Here is a 21,066-nt window from a genome sequence, read left to right as displayed (position 1 = left end):
TTGCACAATAGCTGCGCTGAGTGCAAATATCTTTCTTATTTTGTAATACAAATTGAGTGCGTTATCAACGAGCTTTTAGGTTTATCATTTGTAAATATAGGCGAACCAGCCCCTAGTCGGGTAAACAAATAAAGGTGTCCCACCAGTTAGCAGGAACTAAATTTTAACTCACAGCTGATGGCGAGTTTATCGGAACGACAAGTGACTGACATATCAAGTTGGACGCGCACGCTGCGTATACTTGATATTTGACACTCAGTTATGTGACTCGTGTGCTTTGGCTATCGTCTTTATAAGTTGTAAGTGATTGATTGGGCATCGGGGGTTTTCTTTATCAGAACTGATTCATAATACACCCAAAGAAGCACCTCAAAAACTACATGCAGCGGTAATTGTTTTGATAAACCTTGTTTACTCTTTGTACATGCTGCCACTGGGAAATTAAAGTTTACTCAATAAAACATATTCACACCTTGCAATTCAATTGAATTATACCATTTGTATAATATAATAATATGGTTTCTATCACAATAATGGGCTTCTGGAAATTGGTAGTAGATTATTTAAATAGAAATAGGTAAAAATAGTTTTTTGTATGATTTGGCTGTTTAAGAGTTTAATCTCTATAAACATTCTCAAAAGCTGCCTAATAAAAGTCAACAATAAATTTGCAAACATAAGATAAAGAACGGAAATAACATTTTTCTATAACACAAATTCACACCCTTCAATTGTGCATTACTTATTTATTTACAACCTCCGTCGTATAAATGCTTGAGAAATATTATCTATTGTAAGATAATTAGGGTCGTTGATTTGAAAAGTATTTGGCCATATCAGCAATAAACAAAACCTCATGCCGCTTTCTCCACAATTTTTTTTAATCAAAGTGCAAACAATTGATTCGCAATTCGTTGACTAATGACATTGGTCATCGGGCTGAAGCTGATTAACACTTTGGGCCATATATAAACACATCGATTGGATAGTTCGCGGGCTCCAACAATTTGGCAATGTTTTATTAACCCAATTGCAGTCCACATTTGCAACACGCTTTGAGAGAACATACAGTATTATTTGCTTGGAAGCGAAATATTTGCATACGTCGTGAGTTTTTTCCCACCGGAGATTCTGGGAAGGTTTCGGATATATCGTTCATGCCTGGATGAACCGCTAGCTTCATTAGGGCCTGTGCTTATCCGAGCAATTAGAGCCTCAATTTTGGCAGAGATCCCCGGGTAGACCTGGCCACCCAGTTCATCACTTCCCGCAGCGTGTGAATTGGAAATGCAAATAAAGAGACTTCGGATCTGATCAGATCACATGACTTTAATTGAACTTGGCGTGTCATAAATATTCGAGTGGCGGGATGAGTTGGAGATGAGGTTTACAGCTAGAGAGTTCAGAGGTCGACCGGCTTAAACGCGAGCCGAGAGAATGACGGGATCGGCCTCCACCTCGGCCACCTTCTCCTTCAACTTCTCCTCGTCCTTCTTCAGCTTCTGAATGGGCTCCTCCGTGGTGGTGGTGGTGGTGGTGGTGGGGGTGGAGCTGCTCACAATGGTCAGGATAGTGGTGGAGCTCTTGTCAGCCTCCTCCTTCTCGACAGCCTTTGTGGTCGTCTCCACCTTGGTGGTGGCTTCCTCGGTGTTTGTCACAGATCCAGCCAGGGCCACCGCCTCCTCTACACTCTCAATTGGCGCCGTGGACGTAATCGATGTTTTGGTGATGCTAATCTTGGTCTGCTTGCCATCGCTGCTGTCGTTATTCGAGTCCTCCTTGATGGTGGCCGAGATCAGCTTGGTGTGGTGCACCTGGAAGGTGGGAATCAGTGGCAGGGCACCACCATTGTGTGGCTGCACGGACACATGATCGATAATCAAGTGGGCGGGTACACCATCCTCCCCATCGGGCACCTTCCTGGTGGTCTGCAGCAGAATCTTGCGTGCCAGGCCATCGTCAGCTGTGGCCGGCGTGGACTCATCGGATCGCTTGGTCAGCGCGTGCTCCTCGTCCTCAGTGATCGCAGCCGGGGATTCGGGCTTCACCTCTTCCACCTCGCTGCCCGGCGCACTGGCCTGGTGCAGACTCAAGGCGGACGTGAACAGACTGTCCTCCAGATCTCCGATCAGGCCGTGGAAAGAGATCTGCTTCAGCTCGGCATCGGGATTGGCCTGCACCTGCCGCTTGACCACATCCTGTTTCTCCAGCGGCTGAAAGCCCGAGAAGATATCACCCAAATCGAAGGGTGCGGCCAACGAAGAAGCCGCCAGGGTCGCCAGCAACTAAAACATAAGTAGAAAAGTGAACAATTAGATAAGTTCAGCAACAACATGACTGAGCTTTAATATTATAATTCTCAATTCTCAACTAGGTGGACATTCCGTAGTTTCTTTGGTGTAACCACAGTGATTAAGTTCATATCTTAAAGTCCTTGAAAGATCTTCACTCACGGTGGTTAGCAACGTGCACTTCATGGCCACTGCTACTGCTGCTTTGGTCCGGTTGGTTGTGTTCAGCTCCAAGCTCAGATCGGAAATAAGTTTACAGCCCAGTGGACGGTGAGTTTTTAAAGTTTTTCGGCGCCCGCCTAACCGCCGACTGAAAGTTGCGACTAAGCTTTATTATAACGTTCAGTTAGCACATTAATCGCTTGGTTTGCCGAACTTGTTTTGGTGCCTGCGCGTGCTACTCCCTCAATGTTTGGGCCCAAACCAATTCTACTTGTCATTCGTCCGTGTTCTGTTTGTTGTCCAGCTTCACTTATTCGACACTGTAAAAAAATCTCTGGAACACTGGACCATTCCTCAGATCTAAAATATAGGAATGCAATGAGTGTAGTTTTCAAGTGAGATAAATCATACTCAGCGCATAATCCTTCTATCTAGTTAACACATCTTCATCAAAATATAACTCCTCTTTCAAATTAATGATAATATTTTGAGCCTTCATCACTCAAATTTGTATCAATTAGTTTAAATATATTCCAAGGACTTACATGATGTGACCCAGGAGTTTTAAAAACACATCTTAGAGCGGCGCTGTTAAGTCCAAGTTTGATTGTCTTAATTGCGCAAATTAACATATATTTACTAAAATTAAATTTCCAAGAAGCCGATCAAAATAAAAACAAGATCAGTCTGAAGACGTTGAAAGGCCAAAACAAGCGCACAGAAAGAGAGACCGCAAATTATTTTCGGAATATGTATGTATCTTCGAGATACTTTTACATCCCTGGGATGAGTGCACTTTGTTCCAATTACAACTGCGCCTCTTTAACACTTCATAATTAGAGCGGTCGCCATGAGATCACCGGGGCACAAAGTTGATATGCGAAATGTGCAAATTAATTTCAAAAATTTTCCGCTGAAACAAAGGTCCATGCAGAGGTGAAAACTTGTTAAAGAAACGCGCCTGGAAATCGATTTGCCTCCATATCGTAAAACCGCAAACCGTTCACTGTGCCTCCGATTTGCGGGAGAAAGACTGGCGACCAAAAAAAACGCAGAATCCGGCCAATCATGAATGAAAGTCAAGATCTGGCTGGTTATGCCGGAGTATGGGCGGCTTTAGGCGGTTAACTCTAGTGTGGGTTAACTCGATAACTCGGCGAATTATAAAAATCACAAATTTTTAATTTAATTATGAATCTATGAGGCATTCGGCGGGGGATGTGCGCAATATCTCCACATCTGCTCTCTAGTTCTCGGCCTGAGTCAACGAAATATTGGTACTTTCAAATTCTAAAGTTCTCATGCCTAAATTGTACAAAGTACCTTGATTAAAACCGCAGTAAACTTATTATACTATGAAATAACGAATCAAAGAATTATAGCCATTTCACATTTCATACAAGAATAATATTTTACTACCACACAAGGCGTATGCGTGATTTGGAGAAAGATTCAAATTGAAAGAAGCTTGGCATGTGATGAATAAAACTCTCACATTGCATATCAAATGCAAACGATCTTGATATTCTGCGATCGAGGCACAAGTGTACGTCATACGGGGCGTATGCTTAATGTGAAATAATCTTAGTAGACGGGCGCGTGTCCAGACCACATGCAATGATCCCGACAAATGCGTCACCGGAGGTGCAATGTTTATGGGCTTATTTTTGGCCAGAGCCGAGGAGTAAACAACGGCGCGAGAATTGCGTAGACAGCCCTTGCCAATGATCAATATTGGTGGGGATCCGACTGGGGGACAGTCCCTGGGACACGCTCCCAAAACGAGCACAATTAATTAGAGTCTGGGCCGCTCGAAAACAATCGTCAGTCCAGCCGAAACGGAAGCCAGGTCCGAATCCGCGCCTAGAAACCGGCGACGCAGACCCCGGAGAGTGGCAAACCCGTCGGGCAATTAACAGATGCCGATAATTACGCGGAATCGCGCCTCGCCAGCGGACGCGGCCGAAGCTCCAGCGGCACAGTCGCTATAAAAGCGCTCCGATCTGCACTAATTAACTTTAAACGCGCGAAAGTCAGGCGAGCCACCGGAGCCACTATCCCAGCAGAGCTACAGCAGCAGGCCGTATTCCCTTAGCCCCAAAAAGCCTAAACCTTAAGATGCAGGTCCACCAGGCTGTGTTTGGAGCCGCCGTGCTCGGCATGCTGTTGGCCATCGGCTGTTCCCTGCCCGTTTTGGATGCCAGTTCAGGCATCGACAACGCCACCATCGAGGAGCTGAGGGCCAGCGTCAACGATACGCCCAAGAATCTGTAAGTCTAGAAAGGATAGTTATATCCAATAGTTGGAACTCTTATAGCCAGAATATCTAATAAAAGTAGTAACAAATAAGTGATATATTATAAACTTGAAAAGATTGTTAGAAAAATTCAATATTAGTAGTTAGTATAGTCATAATATTTCCACGCATATTACTTTGTATTCTTACCTTAAAATAAATTGTGCTAATTGAAACAATACATATATGTAGAAAATGACGTAGAAATCACCAGAATTAACTAATTAATATATTTTTGGTCACGTAGAAAGTCTTCTAATCGTTTCTTCTTTTCCTTCCAGCTATGTGGTCAAGGCGGTGGTCTATGAGATCGGCATCCTGACGGAGGTGGGCGAGAATGACACCAGTTTTGAGAGCCAGGAACGCGTGGATCTGACCTTCTACGACACGCACAGCAACAAGAGTCACATTGACCTGGGCAACATCCCGCTGCCCATCCAGACCAATGTCACCGGTCAAGTGCTGACCGGCATCGCACCCGTGAATCTGGGAGCCTTCAGCAGCCCCCAGGAACTCCTAGAAACCCTTCCCCTGACCGGAAGCATTGTGAACATCACGCACAGCGACACCGCCTTCTATCAACTGAGCAGATCGAACACCAGTGCCGCGGACAAGCCACAGATTCTGGATCAGGATGCGCTGGCCAAGCTCACGCACGCGGCCCAGTTGTTCCCGCCATCGTCGCAAATTGGCCAGTCGGTGCCAGTGAACCCAGCTGCCGATAACGAGGTGCCCCAGACGGAACCCGAGGATTAGGCTTACTCCGCGGAATCTCATCGTGATGCAGTGCGTTGCTCTCCAAGCAATCTATAAATACGTATACTCTAGATCTACTTAGTTTTATGGCTTCACACTTAAGTACCTACAGTGCTAGAAAAGACTGGACGAGGACAAGAGATCGGCAACATTGCCGTGGTCACATCACAAGGTTGGAATTTCACTTTTCTATGGCAAAGTAAAAATAAATTTCGCATTAGTGCTAGGTAAATGAGGCGTCTCTCTTCTTTCCAACTGGTGTTATCTGGTCTTCGGATTGTGCGAGGTGGTCATAGTCATGTGAGTGGCGAATGCTAAAAGCATTTCCATCACTTCTCACCTCTGACGTCGGCGGATGGTGGAGTTGAGCAAAGTCGGAGGCCCGGCTGGAGCCCCTTGAGGTGCAATGAAAATCTGCTCTGGTCGTAGCATTTTATATTAACTAAGTTTTTAATTTTCTCATTTTCAGTTTGTTTGTTGTTGTTTGCTTGCTTGGTTGGTTGGTTGGTTGGTTGGTTGTGTGTGTGTGGTTTTGCATTATAACTGTAGTACATGGGGATCTTAGGTGGTAATAGATGATATATATTTTAATATTAATAGATAATGTGTAATATAAATATAAGTTTAAACTTGTACACAAAAATTAAAATGTCGAACGTCTCGTCGTCTCTCAGATCAGTTTAGAAGAGTCCTTCCCCCCCACGCTTCGCTTCATGCAACTTCCTCCTCTCTGCCTCATCATCATCATGACTGTTCGTACAAATAAGCTAGAAGATTCGAGAGAAGAACGAAGCGAGGCACGTCATCTATCTGCGGGGCGGGGACCTTTTCAAAATGTATATACATACTGCAACACACATTTGGATACTCGTAGTTCTCGTATAAATAGTTTAGTTTTTAACTAATTTACATAGTCATCATGCTGACGATGCGCTCTGGCGGCTTCTTCATAATATGCTTTAAATATAGTTAAATATATATGTATGTATGTGGTATATTTTAGTAGTAGCTACAACTTCAACTTATGTGCACACTCCAAAACGTATGTAACTAAAATCCGTAACTAGTATCTCTAGTGAATCTATGCCGTTAGCGTTATGTGTATCGCGTATCCTGTAGCCGCAGCAAGTGACGCTGGCTTGTCCCTCGTTTTATCAGGTCAGGTGGTCAACGGCTTCAACGGCGACGGCTTTTGCCACTCTGCTTTTCCCTCACCATCCGCCCCAATTTCTGATTATTTTCTTGTTCTGCATACCGACATCCGACTTACAGAAGTAAAGGAGCGGGACCGTGAGGCGCCAATGTCGCGTTCGGCTTAAAAACGAAACTAATGTTAAAGCGCTGTCAATGCTGCAAACGTTGCGAGATTAGGTTTTTGGTTGATCCAACATGCTCTTTAATCTGCAAAGACAAAAACAAATTATTAAAATATTATCATAATGTTACTCTAAACATTTTCAATCCATTGATCTGGAAAATCACGTACCTATGACATGACTCTCCATATTTGTGATGCGTGGCTTCGATGCGGGCTGTGGTATGATGGTGATCTCATCGTTGATCTTAAGCGGCTTCAACAGAGAGTCATTGGCCGCTCCCAGCGAACTGCGCGACATCCCTGCCCCAGATCCCGACCCGCTGGACTGCGCACTGTTCTTCTTGCTGTCCATCGCTTTTCTGGCCACGGTACTGTGGGCGGTGTAAACGTGCGTCTCAAACTGTTTGTACATGCCGAAGGTCGCCGTGCAAACGGTACACTTGTAGGACAGGTGAGCGGGCTTCAGGGTCATATGATGATCGCGCGACACGTGATTCAGCAGCTTCCATTGGTACATCTAAAGGGAGAGCGGCGATTTTAGACATTGTTTTCATCGTCCATTTATACGAAAAACTCACCCTTCCACAGACCGGACAGCGACCAGCATCCTTGCCCTTGTTGGCAGCCTCCTGCATGGAACTTGTGACCAAGCCATGTGAGCCCAGCAAGTGTCGCTCCAATCCCTGATCCGTAAAGAACCGGAACTGGCACTTTTGGCAATTCAAAGGCGGCCTATTGTAGATCATCTTGGGGTGAATCTGTTGCAAAACAAAGCATTTGTTAGCAAAGGGGAAAATCGGGGAAAATGGAAACTCAGCTCTACCTTCACTTTGTGCATCCACTGCATGTGGTTGCGCAGCTGCTCCAGATCCTTGATGTAGCCATCGCAGATCTCGCAAATAACAAATTGCGCCTTATTGTTACCGCTGGGACTCTGGCCGGGCTTCATTCCTGCTGCCGCTTGGGGCGCTTTGCTGGACGAGGCACCCGCACCGGCGCCCACCGAGCTCTGACGAGGTAATGGCGTTATCGAGATGCTGGGCTGTCCGGCCATCGGCTTCTTGGATGCCTGTATAAATAGATCGATATTCGATTAAAACCGGTTTTTAATGGGAGAGTCTATTTTGGTACAGCTAAACATGCTACACATATACCCTTTAAAACCCAATTCCAATGTTTAAATAATTTAATGTAGATTATAGAGCGTATAAATGTAGTTTACCTGGACAAGCTGTCCGGCTGCCAGCTGATAGCTGTTGGGTAACGAGAGTCCCGCATTCATCGCGTTGCCTCCGCGCACAGGCGCCGGATTTCGCACTATGTTCTGTTTGGGTGGCTGCGGGGCTCGCTGACGCATCTTGGCCGCATTCTGGGCAGCTAACGCGGCTGCCTGGAGGTTATTCCTCGCCTGCGCCGCCGCTTGCTGCTGCTGGATGTTGGCCAAAGCGGCCTTTTGTGCCGCCGCCTGTGCTGCCATAGCCTGGAAGGGATTAAACCGATTATAAACTTATTGCAAAAGACTTAGGTGTAGATATTCCTACCTGATAGGCGGTGGCAGTGCCCACAAGACCATGACGAGGCTTAATGCGCGGTATCTTAGCCGGTGCCTCCCAGTCGTTTGGCGGCGCCAGGTTAAGCTCCGGCCGGAACTTCTTAGCGCAGACGGGCTGATGTCGGGCCAGCTTTGCCTTGCCATTATCCTCAAAGCCGCAGTTGGGACACTGGTGGTAGGGCAGTGGCTTTATAAGGCGCGCCTTTATGTTGTGCACAGCCTCCATGTGGTAGACAATCTCCGTGGCGTTCCGTATCTCAAACGTGCAGAAGTTACACTTGTACAGCACTCCGTTCATGTGCGGCGTCTCGTAGTGATTAGCCATCGCCATGGCAGACTCCGACTTAAAGTTGCAGAACTCGCATCGCTTCATCCGGAACTTGAAGGGCGCGTTTTTCGTCTTGGATGCCTGCAGGTTGCCAGAGAGCGCATTGATGGCCATTTCAAACTCCTTGGAATTTTGCACCTGCGCCTTGCGCATCTTGCGCTTCTGCAGACGCAGCAGATCCGACTGCACGTACTCCTGCACCAGACCCACGCCAATGTCCATGAAGAACTTGCCCAACGGACTCTCAAAGTAGTTCTCCTGTCCTGGCTTGTTGCCGCCCGGATTGTTTACCGACACTCCGCCCGCTGTTGCCAAGGCAGCGGCGGGCTTGATGGCCACCTTCAAGGCGCTCAGGTCATCGTTTGCCTCCTTGATCAGCACCTTAGTCCGTACGCCCGACTCCGAGTCGTCGTCGTCGTCTTCGTCGTCATCATCGTCAGACTGCTCCGACCAGGACTCGTCGTCACCTCGCTTTTTCTTTTTCTTTTTGCCGCTTTCATCGGCCTGATCCGCTGGCTTGTCCTCTTTGTTTTGCTCGGTCATCATGTCGAACTCGTCGCCCTTGTCTGCCTCGGCCAAATCCTCAGCCGACAGCGCATACTTGGTCTCAATTGCTTTGACGACCTCGCAGATGTTTTCGCGTGGTGGCTTTTCATAGATGTAGGGTACAATGAAGGAGGGCGCTTCCAGGACAAACATGTCGTCAGTGAGACCGGGCAGCAGGTTGGCGTTGTTGGTCATGCTGGGCAGCCCGGTAAGCGATAACGTTGGCGGATTCAGCTGCACTGGACTGGCGCTCATGCCGCCCGCCATGGGAACTAGCTTAGGCGGCACAACACCCAGATTGGTGGCCGCTCCCGTCACAGCATTCGTTATGGTCACCGGGTAGATAGAATCTCGGGGACCCGACACAGAGCTCGGACTGCCATCGAGAGGCATCAACGAGCGGGCATCCTTAATGGTCAGCTGGCCCATTCCCGAGGGCGTCGAACTTCGCTGTCTCTTGTGGCTGGGCTGTTGCAGCTGCAGGTCATCTAGGTCGCTCTTGCGCTTGCCGCTGGGCGAAATACTTAGCGGTGTGTCATCTTCAATCACGACGCAGTCGTCGTCATCATCATCATCCTCATCATCCTGCACGGGCGGGGGCGGGATGGCCTTGACAACTGGCGGGAGCTTCTTTACTGGCGGCGGTGGAGCTGCGGATTCCGTATCCGAATCGGAGGCTATCAGAACAGCATCGTCGGAGGATTCACCACCACTAGAGGAAGCCGGTTTGGCTGCCTTTTCGGTGGGCTTGGCCGGCTCCTTGTGCTCCGTAATATCCTCCATTTCCTCGTCACTATCCTCATCCAGGTTAACCACACCACCATCGGAGGGAGCTATTGCCGCCCTGGCCTCTGCTATGCTGGCTTGGCCGTTCTCCTTCTGGTTGGGACTGGCCCCAAACCCATTCTCCTGCTTTGCTGGGGGCTCTTCCTCGACGACCCCTTCGCTAGCTACGCTCTCCTCGCCATCTAGGTGCGCTTTCTTCCCGCTGGCCAGTTCATCGTCAGGAACTGTGACTGCTCCCAGGGGATCTTCGGCCTCGCAGCTGTTTTCCGCTGTGCTACCGATCTTTTGGGCATCGTCTTCGTCCTCTGGCTCGTGATCTCCATCTCCGTTTGTGGTAGCCTCCTCGTCTTCTTCATCCAGTTTTGGCTCCTTCGAGCTGCTGCTGGTAATCTGTGAGTCTTCGTCGTCGTTCTCCACTTCGTTTTCCTCCACGTCTTCGGTCCCGTCCACCTCCATTATCTCGTCGGCCACTGGAGCTTGTGGAGATGCCTGGGCAACATCCTCTTTACTGATATCCTTGCCGCCCGCGGAAAGCAGCTCGAGCTTTTCATTGGAGGGGGCCTCCGGCAAGTGCACATCTTCCTCCTGCTGCTCCTCGACCACCTGCTCTTCATCGTCCTCCACAGTTGTGACCTGCTGCTCAACATCATCTGCTGATGGTTTACTCTGTTTTGGGGAACTTGATGCGCTGGCAAGCTTTGTCGTGGGCTCGGCCACGCCCTCCGGCAAAACGACATCAACTTCAGTCATTTGAGGTCCGTTCTCTGCTCCGTGGAATGTGCCCAAGTCGGTTTTTCTTCCAGCTGTTTGTGTTTCTGCAAGAGACACAATAAAATTGAAGAATTATCAAAACTGAGTTGGGAATTTAAATTTTTACTTAATTTTACTTAATGGCAGCTTCTTCTTAAGACCAACCGGAAAAATTGGCACGTAAAAGAAAACTAAAGTATCAAAAAGCAACGAATGAGCAGCACAAAGCGCAGCGGGCGAAGAGTAAAAATAAAAAGAGCTAAAACTGCAGAAAGAGGACGGCGAAGGGGCGAGGCGAGGCGAAAAATTAACAATCACCGAAAAATATTTGAAAATCTAGGTGAATTAAGAAGGTGAACTCAAGAAAAGGCGGACCAAAAACAGGGCAGCAGCGGTAGGGCAAGGGGAGCGGGGGAAGTTGAAAGAATGGTTTGATACAAAATGGCTGCCATATTGGATTAAAACTAAAATACAATTTAATATGTAATGTAAGTATGTAAATGGCTTTACACTGCAAGAAAAAAGAGAATGCAGAAACGGGGGGGGGAGTTATGGTTTGGCGATATATGCAATTTATATACTTTGGTATTAACACACTTGCCTATAAATATATATTAAACATATATTTATATATGTTTATGTGAAATGTTTGTATGTACAAACGAACAGTTACCGAGCAGAGCCAACAAAACGATTGACATACATACAGACACAAACGCACACACACCGCCTGCACACACAAATATACAATCTATATATACGGCACATATATATTTGTACGCTTGTAAGCACAGGGGGAGGGACGCAGGGCGGGGGGCGGCACGGATGACGACGTTTGGCTTTAGCTTTATTTTTTGTAGTTGTTTTTGTTGCTCGGCTGGCGGCGTGGTGGAGTATACTACCGCTGTTGTTGCTGGTGTTGTTGTTGTACTTTTTGGTACAGGAGCGTGTTTTTGCGCTAGTGTTTGTCCCTGTGTGCGTGTGTGTGCCGCGCTTGCTTGCGTATGTGTGTGTGTTTTTTCTGCTGCTATGTTGGATCTCACCTTACTTTTCAATATTCTAGGTTTCTTTCAAACTAAAGACGATTTTCAGCGGCATTTAGCATTGTTTTTGTTACTTGGCGGCACTTACATTCACATTTTCCCCTCACAATCGGCAGGTTGTTGTTTTGTTTCGCCTCCCTTTTGGTCCCTTGATCACAATAAACAAAAAACAGAGCTGCCAATAAATGAAAGATCGTTTTCTTTACGAAATAACCAGGGAAAATCCGAAAATTTTGCGTGGGGTTTTTTTAATTGGAGAAAAAAAACTGAGCAGAAAGAACGCCGAAGGCGGAGACACAAGAGACGAGGAACGAACAAGCAGGCAAGGCAAACTGGAAATGTGTGAGGCGGAAAAAGCAAAAACAGAGTTGCAACGAACAGCAGGGCGCGCGCAGGGTTGCACGGCTTATCGGTTATCGATTACCGGCCATCGATAGTGAGCCACCCAAAGGTGCCAATTGCTGATTTCGCAATTAATTTTTAATTTAATTCATATTTTCGCTCATTTTCCTTCTCTAGTAACGGTAATAGCTTTTACATTGCCGGCTATGGAGAGGGCTCTCTTTCACTTGAACGCCTCTCAAAAATAGCGAATAAGCGTGTGAAGCGCATGGCCCGCACACATGGGCCTTTGTGCATGTGTGTGTGTGTGCATGAATGGAATGGCGTGGAATGGGAGGGAAAACAAATTTGACAATTGTACGCGCGCCACGAACGAAATGAACAAAACAAAACTGAAACGGCATTGCTTGTCGCCGGTTTTACTTTGATGGATTTATGCGAATCGGCATGTGCGGAAATTCAAACAGAGCGCGCGAAAAAGTCTAGATGGCTTTAAATATCGCAGATAAATATGGCAAATTGCAACTCCCCCGCCGCCGCACCCCTCTCACCAACACACTCACTCATACTAGCACACACACTAGCGTCTTAAACTGTATACTCATCACGATACTTTTGCTGATGCTTCTTCTTTCTCCTCCAACTTATTTCAGATTACGCTGTCCCTCTCTTTCGCACCCACGGCCCCGGGGTATATACAATCGTACATATCTATCTATATGTATACATACAACTAAATATGTATGTCCGTATGTAAGTCGCCCTATGCATGTGTGCGTGTGTGTGTGACTGTGCGATTTGGTCTATATGCAAGTACAAAATTTGAAAGTAACCCGCTTCTGGCGCATTTTCCATCCCCGTCCCCTGACCTCTGCCCACCCCCTCCCCCATGATCGACAACTTGGTAGAGGTCGAAGGGCATCCGGAGCAAGGAGCAAGCCACCTAACCAATCGCCATCATCATTAAAGACCCCGAACTCAAACCCAAACCCCAACTTTATGTTATACATACACGTGACCCTTTTCGATATCGAGTAAATTAGCCAATTCATATTTTCCAGTGCAAATTTACAAAGTTAAGCGGAAATTACTGTGGCAGTTGGGTCTTAATATCTTAGAGGTGAAGTCAATTGAATCGAAAGTAAAGATACAAGATACTAATTTAAGAGATTGATCGCATGTATCAAAAAGGACTTTACCACATTTCTTCTAATCAAGTGATTAAATTATAAGATATTAGGTATCAGAGTTTAGATAATCCTGTTGTCCGAGGACTTTCTCTAGCAGATTTCGGACTTTGATCAAGATTTAAGATCAATCTGTATTGGGATTGAATATCAAACCCAACTAAGAACTCACAATTGAAATGGAAAAATGTAACATTAGATACATTAAAAAAAAGAAGAAAATAACATAAAATTTCACCACAAATATTCGGTTTTGAGTCACTAATATTTTTCCAAGTAGTATGATTCACGTAAAGTACATTACGTGATAATAATAAATATAATTAGTATGCTAATAATTTACTTAAAACGTGTAACACTTATTTAAAAAACATAAATTTGGAAAAGCTTTAGGAAAAAATCATGTTGTAGGAATCTAAGGGATCTTTAAAGAATTCTATAATTATTTTTACGATCGACGTGTCAAAACCATGATCTAATCTCAATGATTCATTTCTAAATAACAATAAATCAGCAATACATGCATATGTTTAATGCAAAAACTCAAATATATACTATATCATATCAACTTGAGTATACAGTTTAGTTCTTTGGTGAAAAATCTACAATCTATGATGACAGCGTCATTGCGAGTTGGATTTTAACACATACATATGGAAACCCCATTATTAAACTCATAAATTCACATGGCAACAAAGAAATACAAAGCATAGTTAACAATCATTTGCTGTTTTTGACCTGAATTTCTCACCTTAATCATTCGCTGCAGGTTAACTTGGTTGGTTCAACTTATAGCCAGATAACTAAGGTGTGATCTTCAATCCTCGGCAGTCTCGTCCTCCTCGTCCTCGTTGAAGGACAGCTTACTACTGGCGGCCTTGGACTTCTTGCTCTTGGATGTGCTGGATTTTTCGGACTTCTTGTTGGTTTCAGATTGGGACTCTTTTTTCTCGATGTTGGGCTGCTTGACACAGTGTTTGAAGACTATTGGCTGCGTCAGATCCGCTCGCTTTTCGGCTAATTCTGGAAGATTGAAAATGGGAGTTAGTTATGGGTCAGCAATCATCTGTACTTATTATGATCGTAGTAAAGCGTGTAAGTAAACACCTATTTACAAGTTAAATGGAGTATTTAAGTTATATAAACTATCTTAGAATGAAAAATATTTTGGGGAAAGTAGTATGCACAAATTTAGGGAGAAAAATGCCAATACATATATCAAAGCTGATATAAATAAAATAAATTTAAAAATTGCATTAACTAAAAGGAATACAAGAAAGTTTTTGAAAATTGATCTGCTTATAAAATTGCCAGGAAGGTGACTAATATGCCAGCAATTCATTATTGGATTGGAAAATGTATCTGGGTTTTAAAAACTGCAGCATGACAAATGGGGAGGAGGGAGGTGTAAATCAGAACAAGCCACCCACCGACCCCCCCCTTTTCCAAGCAGCACCCACAAGATGTTTTTCTCGGCCCTGGGAAGCCCCTTCTCGCCCGACGCTCCCGCTTCACTCCCCCTCCCGCTCCACCCACTGATTCGCAACCCGCCCCCGCTGTTCCGCCAGCCCCTTCTTCAACGCCTACCCCCTCCCCGCAGCGCCTTTGCCACCGCCACCACGTCGTCAAGCCACTTTGGCCCGCTCTTTTCCTCTTTGCTCGCCTGCTTCGTTCATCATTGTCTCTCCGCTTTGCCCGCCTCCTTCATCCGTTCGTTCTTGCACACGTTGTTTTCACCCGATTTTCTGCGCTCTTCCAAGTGGGGCTGAAAGGGGCAGGGGGGCGAGCGGAAGAGGCGGACAAAGCGAGCGGCGGCAGCTGCTGTTGTTAACTTCTTTGCCGGCTGCTTTATCGCCGCGCCCGCTTTGCCAACGATTTTCATCACATGCTCTGCTTTGGCGGAGCCCCCAATGAAAATGTCAGTGTGTATGCCTCGTCGGCTAGCTGCTGCGGGTGTGTGTGTCTGTGTGAGGGGTGCTCCGCTGGGCAAAAAAGGGAATCTTTAGGACGGAAATGACCAAGATTGCCATGGCAACATAGGGCTTTAAAAAGATTGAAAAACCGAAGGTGCTTTTCGAAAAAAAAAACACATACTTCTTGCAACAAACTGCTGTTTTCGCACTACCGTTAGATTTTCATTTGGCAAAAATGCACAAGCACACGCGCGCACTCATACATAAGCAACGGTATATACGCAGTTATGTATATATACATATATGATTTAGATATATGTAACGCCGGGCAGAAGAAGACAACCGCTCGATTCTGACTGAAAAGTTAAACTGAAAGACAAACTACAACATCCTACCTACGCACACACGTGCAACTGCCGCCGCCGCCACCGTGGGCTATATGCATGTGTGTGTGCGTGTGCGAGCGTGTAAGTATGTATGTACTACAGCGATATGTATGTATGTATGCTTGTACATATGTACCGACCTTTGGAGGCCAACAGTTTCTCCGTTTTGGCCTCTTCGGCGGATAGATCTCCCGGCCTAAGGACGACCACCTGCGGCTGTTCGTCCTCCCGTGAATCTTCCTCAGAATCGTAGTCCTCCTGGTCCTGCGGATCCAATCGCTGACGCTAACCAATGGTTATATATCCGCATTAGAATGCTGCAGAGGCCTTCCCCGTAGAACTCACCTTGGTCTCTACGGTGGGTCCCTCCTTGTAGCCAATTTCAGCCTTCAACTTGGCCAGAAAACTAGGTTCTTGCGGCTTTACGTACGTTATGTTGCGCTTGGACATATCAGATATGGCGGCTATATCATTGCACTTCTTGACCGATTTAGCAGCGGTTTTTGCACTTTTTATTTACCACAAATGTCGATAAGAAAAACATATGCTTATCGAGCAGTGTGGGAAAGCGCGCGTTGACAATACTAAATCGATTTCAACTGCTATACTTTAAAGTAACGTAAGACAATTGTAAATCCAGTTTTAATAGTTATAATGTTAAAGTTTAAGCTTGCTCTTTTAATATTATTAGTCCCAATTTTTGAGTCCTTGATATTTATCGATAGCACCGATAAGTAACAGCTGTACTGCCGTGTGCATAGTGCTGCCTGAAAACCAATTGTAGATGGGCAGCACTGTTAGGCAAAAGCGGTTACTTTTTGAAAATGCTTACTGTTGATAAAGAGTTAATATTTCTTAAAAATTTCTATAAATATATAATATTTATCCTATTATTTTTGATGCATTTCTTTAAGTATCTTAAGTTCCCATTTCCAACTGGCATTTCCGCTGAGAAAACCGATTGCCCCGAGACGTGCCATCAATTTGCGAATCCTCGCTGCCAATCAAAAAATGGGCGCATAAAACTGTCGCATAACTTGCAAATTTTCCGCTTCACCTGGAATTCCGTGCTCCAAAACAGAAATTTGATCGCTTCTGACAGCAAAACAATACACAGCGGCATTCATCAACGTCAGTGGCTTCCATTTGCAATGTCGTATGCACAGACTCCTCCTCGATTGAAGCCCCCTATTCGTTCCTGGGAACATAATAAATCATCTGCAAATTGATTTCAAAACTTCGACAGCTAACCAAAAAAGAGCTGCCGAAAAAAAAAGGCAAATGAAAACTGCAGCAAAGCGGAGAAATTTTATGAGCTGCAGCATATGTTGGCAAAAACACAAATAGGATGCACTGAGAAAACAGCGTTTCATATATTTAGTTTAGTTATAAATAAAATACGTGAGAGGAGCTAAACAAAAGTTTTTTTTTTTTGGTTTTTTTTTTGCATAAACCCAAACAAATATCTGTAGACTGACAGATAGAGAAGAATTAAATTAGTGTCATATCCAGTGAAAAATATGACAATAAAACATAAATTTATATTTCAAATATATTCCTTTTGTTTTTCCGTGAACGAATTCCCCATGAAAAACTCCGATTTCTGCATTCTGGCACGCGGCAGCAGCTTTTCCCCCGAAGGATTTTCGTCGGTCCCCGAACTAATATCAAATTGATAGCTTTTAAATTTGATTTCGCGTCTTATCACCGACCGCTTAAGCGAACAGTTTCGGAGCTGCAGCCCCCAATCGCTACGCAATCCACAGCGATGGTTGGAAAAACAAATGGAGTGTGGCCGGGTGGAGGGAGCACCCCCTCATGCATTAAAAATGAGGATGGCAGGGCATTTGATGCTGTGCAAGTGCAACGTGGCGTATGCTTGTTGTGTTTTGTTTTGCTCGCTTTGCGTCCGCATTGAAAATACATTGAAAATGCCGGTGCAACACAAGTGTTTCGGCCTTGATACGGATACGATGCTATATGCTGGATATAGAGTCATCCATCCGACCGTCCCATTCAGAATCCATAGGCTTCAAGTCACATGCCGGCCAACTAATATCGAGCACTCTTGAGAACGCAGAGCCTCAGGAAAATGTTATCACAGTCTGCATCCGGCACGGAGTCCTCCGCCTCTGCCGAAGTGCAACTCGGCGATTCGGTTCAAATTCCGCTTTACAGTCTCTGCTCCTCGGCGCTCAGATGCTAGTCGGCATTTGGCGCGTGCAGTTCAGTTCAGTTCACTCGGTCGAAAATTGCCCGGACTCGTTTAATAGCGGAATATCGTTCTAAAATTAAACATTTCGCGGAGGCACTGAGAGAAAACTATCGCTCGAATCGCTAGTAATTCGGTAATTTTGCTTAGCAAAGCGAGGACCAGAAATAGGAAGAAAATATTTGTTAAAATAAAAAAAATAGTTGTCTAATGCCCAAAACAATAGTGTTGGAAAACAAATGAACAAATTTGTAAAATCCAAGATAGTATTGAAGAAAAAAAGAATTTTTTAAATATTCCCTTTGGAATTAGATAGGAAATAGATTGGATTACTAAAAATTATATTAAATTATATTCGTTTTATAGATACGTTTCCAAAATTTTTAAATTAAGTTTTTCGAATATTTGCTGGATTTTGACAGCTTATCAGTTACTAGCCCTTTAAATCCATAGGTTATTTTTTAGGAGCAGATAAGACCGTTTAGGATACCGAATGTTATCTCTTGGAATTCTCTTTGTGCAGCTGCCTGAGCTTCTGTGAGTCGATATGTGAGCCGCAGTGCCACAGTGTTTTAGGGACCACACTTGGTGATAACCGCCGTCCAGCGGCCCAGTGATAAGCGAGTGGTTCGAACTTCCGCCCCTCGCAGGCGATTGTCGTCTCGAGTCGAGTTGCTTGAACAGTTCTTGGACCAACATCCAGTTGGTGAGAAGTGCGCGAAACTAGACTGCCCTCGAAATGCGATTTATGCTGCTCATGCTGCAGCTGCTCGGCCTGCTGCTCCTCCTCGCCGGCGGAGTGCAGTCCGTCTACTGTCCGGCTGGATGCACCTGCTTGGAGCGAACCGTGCGCTGCATCCGCGCCAAGCTGTCCGCCGTGCCGAAACTGCCCCAGGATACACAAACGCTGTAAGTACTTCATGGACTTAAGATCCTCCTCCTCCCAAATCAATACATATATATCACAAGTGGGGTTTAGAAATATCGATATTTATTCAAAATACATAAACAGTTCGATAAAGATTTATAGTGCTCCTTGAATTCCAAGCTTAAGTTCAAAATTGACTTTTATACGTTTTCCAATTTGGGCTTCTTTTCGTCGAGTGTACATAAATCAACGCGGGAGTTGGCTTGCAAATCCATAAATTAGTTTTTAATGTTTTCTGTGCACGCTGCTAAAAGTTGACGGCGTTAATTTGACGCCACCCGTTTCTGCTCCTCCTTCCGTCGAACCGCCCCAAACCCACTCCCATGGGGCCTGCTCCTGCTCCTGCGGAATCCATGAATCTTCCGCCGAGCTGCGCTGCGATGTTGACTCAATTAAACGGATGTCTAACCGGCAAAAGCTGACTGCGATTTGTGTATTTATCACGCTGCCTGTCGCGTATTTGCATGCATGTGCAATATTTCTGACGTTGCATTTATTTTCGAAAATGTCAGCAGTTTTCGCATGAATTTTGGGCACCACAAACAACCCTTTTCCGCATCCAACGCAAATAACTTGGCAAATGTTTGCGGAGCATATGCATATTTATGTAGGCCGTGGCATGTCCCAAGCCGGAGGAGCAACCTCGCATCCCGGGCAGAATGCACCAGCTGCTGCAGCCGGCGGCAAGTTATCAGACAGAAAAACAGTCTCCACTGGAGGGCAACAAGATATAACCGTACAGACGGGTTATACGGTTTTCGTGGTATTTACGGAGAATTCAATTTCCAGCGGGGTTGAGCCGCATTTGATGGCCGGGATTCGGGGATTCGCAGAGCGAAAATGCTGCGAAGGATATTCACACACGCCCGACAGGTGCAAATGGTGGTCCTGGTTCTGGGAATAGGTGAAGCCACTCACTTCACGTGTCAACGAATCGAAAAGCCTTGAACAAATCGATTATATGGCGCTTTCGAAACTATAAAGTGCTCTCAACCGGTAAACATTATTCGCTGATTCGATGTTTTTTGAAGCACTTTCGAATTTAATCTGATACAGTTTAAATCTAAAAAAAAAAAAAAAATGCAAATGGATTTTCCACTCTCAATGATGGATAATTCAACGCTCATGAGGTGGAAAAAATGGCATTAAATTGCTTGATTAATTTATATAAGCCGAAAGAAAATGTTGCAGCAAAGAGGTGGATTTTAAAACTCCTGACAGGTGGATAAATTCCACCTGTCCGTAAAATGGGTGAAACCAATTACTGCAGCTGTCATCGAATTTGGAGTCCCCAAATAAATGGATTTCATTTCATCATCGGTGGAATTACCCATTTTTGATCATTTGGTAATTTAAAGACTGGCTTCAAATTTAAATAAATATTTTATTCCATTAAGTAGCGATTGACACAACAAAATAAATTGGTGGTATTAGATTATGCATTTAAGCTCGCTCGACAGGTGACAAAAGCATGAAAGGTTGGCTAGAATAAAACAAAAAAAATCGAAAATGTTATATGCAACTAGAAACTTCTCTGACCGCAGCCGAATTCATAATTGAGTTAACCAACAAAACTATGTGCCAGCAACAATGCCTTTGTATTTAAATATGCTATTGTGCAATCCACTTCTCCATCGAATCCACATTCATTTGCAATCTCACCAGGAGGATCACATACATTCTTTGCCATTTGTTTGGCTCGCCGCACAACAATTTCTCAAAATGGGCAAAAGCTGTGGAAAAATGGTTTGGGTAGCCAACAGCATTTGGCAGTACTTAAATTAATCTTCATTTTAAATAAGGTGATGGCTGCATAATTTATCATGCCTCCAGAGCAACAGCATTCGCACACAACAATAGAAAAAAGAAAAAAAAAATAGAACAAAATCTGAAAAACACTGAAAGTCTGAAAAAGAGAGCAACTTTTCCGTTGCCATTGCGATTCGCTTTTCATTTATTACGCAGCCGACCCGTTGCACACTTTTAATTAATTTGTTTCATTTATTACTGCATGTGTCTAAAAGTTGCTCTTGTTCTCCACCCAAAACAAGTGCATGTTTGTGCATTTCGCTTTTGTCTGAGGCTGTCGACTCAGATTCCAGCTTTCTTTCCATAATTCTCGTAATGTTTCTCGGCAGTCGACGAAAAATATGAGCACACATTTTCCCAGCCAGAGACACTAGCATTTTATAGCTCACACATGCCGGCATTTCGATTCAGACATCATGAAAATATTCTTGATTTAATTTCCTTAATGGCGAGAATATTGT

The 21,066-nt window shown here is 44.9% G+C and overlaps 5 protein-coding genes and 2 long non-coding RNA genes across 18 annotated transcripts in view; 3 read left to right on the top strand and 4 right to left on the bottom strand.

Annotated features, from left to right (window-relative positions):
* Positions 1–725: 725 nt before the first annotated feature.
* On the bottom strand, positions 726–2,550 carry CG1143 (uncharacterized protein). Of its 2 annotated transcripts, none has more exons than NM_001274406.1 (2): positions 2,454–2,550; positions 726–2,285 (listed from the first exon to the last, which is right to left on the bottom strand). In NM_001274406.1, the coding sequence occupies exons 1-2, from the start codon at positions 2,475–2,477 to the stop codon at positions 1,419–1,421; spliced, it is 891 nt and encodes a 296-aa protein (NP_001261335.1). In that variant the 5' UTR covers positions 2,478–2,550; the 3' UTR covers positions 726–1,418. The 2 variants fall into 2 exon arrangements, with proteins under 2 accessions (NP_001261335.1, NP_647735.1); NM_139478.3 differs by having other exon boundaries at positions 1,313–2,285.
* Positions 2,551–4,493: 1,943 nt separating this feature from the next.
* On the top strand, positions 4,494–5,734 carry CG14949 (uncharacterized protein). Its single transcript, NM_139477.2, has 2 exons — positions 4,494–4,723; positions 5,031–5,734. Exons 1-2 carry the CDS (start codon positions 4,572–4,574, stop codon positions 5,503–5,505), a joined length of 627 nt encoding a protein of 208 aa, NP_647734.1. The 5' UTR covers positions 4,494–4,571; the 3' UTR covers positions 5,506–5,734.
* A 199-nt stretch (positions 5,735–5,933) lies between these two features.
* Positions 5,934–16,203, bottom strand: MEP-1. 7 transcript variants are annotated; one of them, NM_167959.2, is made up of 9 exons: positions 16,002–16,203; positions 15,797–15,941; positions 14,109–14,380; positions 8,365–10,850; positions 8,046–8,303; positions 7,647–7,892; positions 7,402–7,581; positions 6,992–7,340; positions 5,934–6,906 (listed from the first exon to the last, which is right to left on the bottom strand). In NM_167959.2, the coding sequence occupies exons 4-9, from the start codon at positions 10,783–10,785 to the stop codon at positions 6,902–6,904; spliced, it is 3,459 nt and encodes a 1,152-aa protein (NP_728762.1). In that variant the 5' UTR covers positions 10,786–10,850; positions 14,109–14,380; positions 15,797–15,941; positions 16,002–16,203; the 3' UTR covers positions 5,934–6,901. The 7 variants fall into 7 exon arrangements, with proteins under 7 accessions (NP_728762.1, NP_001137875.1, NP_647733.1 ...); NM_001144403.2 differs by having other exon boundaries at positions 15,797–16,203; NM_139476.3 differs by lacking the exon at positions 15,797–15,941.
* Positions 5,934–16,203, bottom strand: CG42245 (uncharacterized protein). The gene is made up of 9 exons (NM_001144404.2): positions 16,002–16,203; positions 15,797–15,941; positions 14,109–14,380; positions 8,365–10,850; positions 8,046–8,303; positions 7,647–7,892; positions 7,402–7,581; positions 6,992–7,340; positions 5,934–6,906 (listed from the first exon to the last, which is right to left on the bottom strand). The coding sequence occupies exons 1-3, from the start codon at positions 16,104–16,106 to the stop codon at positions 14,175–14,177; spliced, it is 456 nt and encodes a 151-aa protein (NP_001137876.1). The 5' UTR covers positions 16,107–16,203; the 3' UTR covers positions 5,934–6,906; positions 6,992–7,340; positions 7,402–7,581; positions 7,647–7,892; positions 8,046–8,303; positions 8,365–10,850; positions 14,109–14,174.
* A 1,021-nt stretch (positions 16,204–17,224) lies between these two features.
* Positions 17,225–18,084, top strand: lncRNA:CR45660 (long non-coding RNA:CR45660). The gene has a single exon (NR_124764.1). It is a non-coding gene; the product is annotated as a long non-coding RNA:CR45660 (long non-coding RNA).
* The window catches only part of Pxn (Peroxidasin), a 28,610-nt gene continuing 25,397 nt past the window's right edge, over positions 17,854–21,066 (top strand). For 2 of the 5 annotated variants that reach the window (NM_079167.5, NM_167957.3), the window contains exons 1-2: positions 17,854–18,004; positions 18,392–18,777. In NM_079167.5, coding sequence (NP_523891.2) covers positions 18,608–18,777 — 170 coding nt within the window. In that variant the 5' untranslated portion in view covers positions 17,854–18,004; positions 18,392–18,607. Of the gene's footprint in view, positions 18,005–18,321; positions 18,778–21,066 lie in introns of those variants that run through there. The other 3 variants (NM_206255.3, NM_206254.3, NM_206253.3) reach the window with 3 other exon arrangements.
* Positions 18,900–19,877, bottom strand: lncRNA:CR45982 (long non-coding RNA:CR45982). The gene has a single exon (NR_133163.1). It is a non-coding gene; the product is annotated as a long non-coding RNA:CR45982 (long non-coding RNA).

This window comes from Drosophila melanogaster, chromosome 3L (genome assembly GCF_000001215.4).
Source record: "Drosophila melanogaster chromosome 3L".
NCBI lineage: Eukaryota > Metazoa > Arthropoda > Insecta > Diptera > Drosophilidae > Drosophila > Drosophila melanogaster.
Note: the sequence above shows the minus strand (reverse complement) of the source record. Positions and strands in the feature narration are given on the sequence as shown.

Excerpts from the sequence above, each read along its gene's own strand:
- CG1143 (NM_001274406.1), bottom strand. The coding sequence starts at position 2,477 with ATGAAGTGCACGTTGCTAACCACC. Across the intron at positions 2,286-2,453 it reads AGTGCACGTTGCTAACCACC|TTGCTGGCGACCCTGGCGGC; the intron begins GTGAGTGAAGAT and ends CTTATGTTTTAG.
- CG14949 (NM_139477.2), top strand. The coding sequence starts at position 4,572 with ATGCAGGTCCACCAGGCTGTGTTTGGAGCCGCCGTGCTCGGCATGCTG. Across the intron at positions 4,724-5,030 it reads AACGATACGCCCAAGAATCT|CTATGTGGTCAAGGCGGTGG; the intron begins GTAAGTCTAGAA and ends TTTTCCTTCCAG.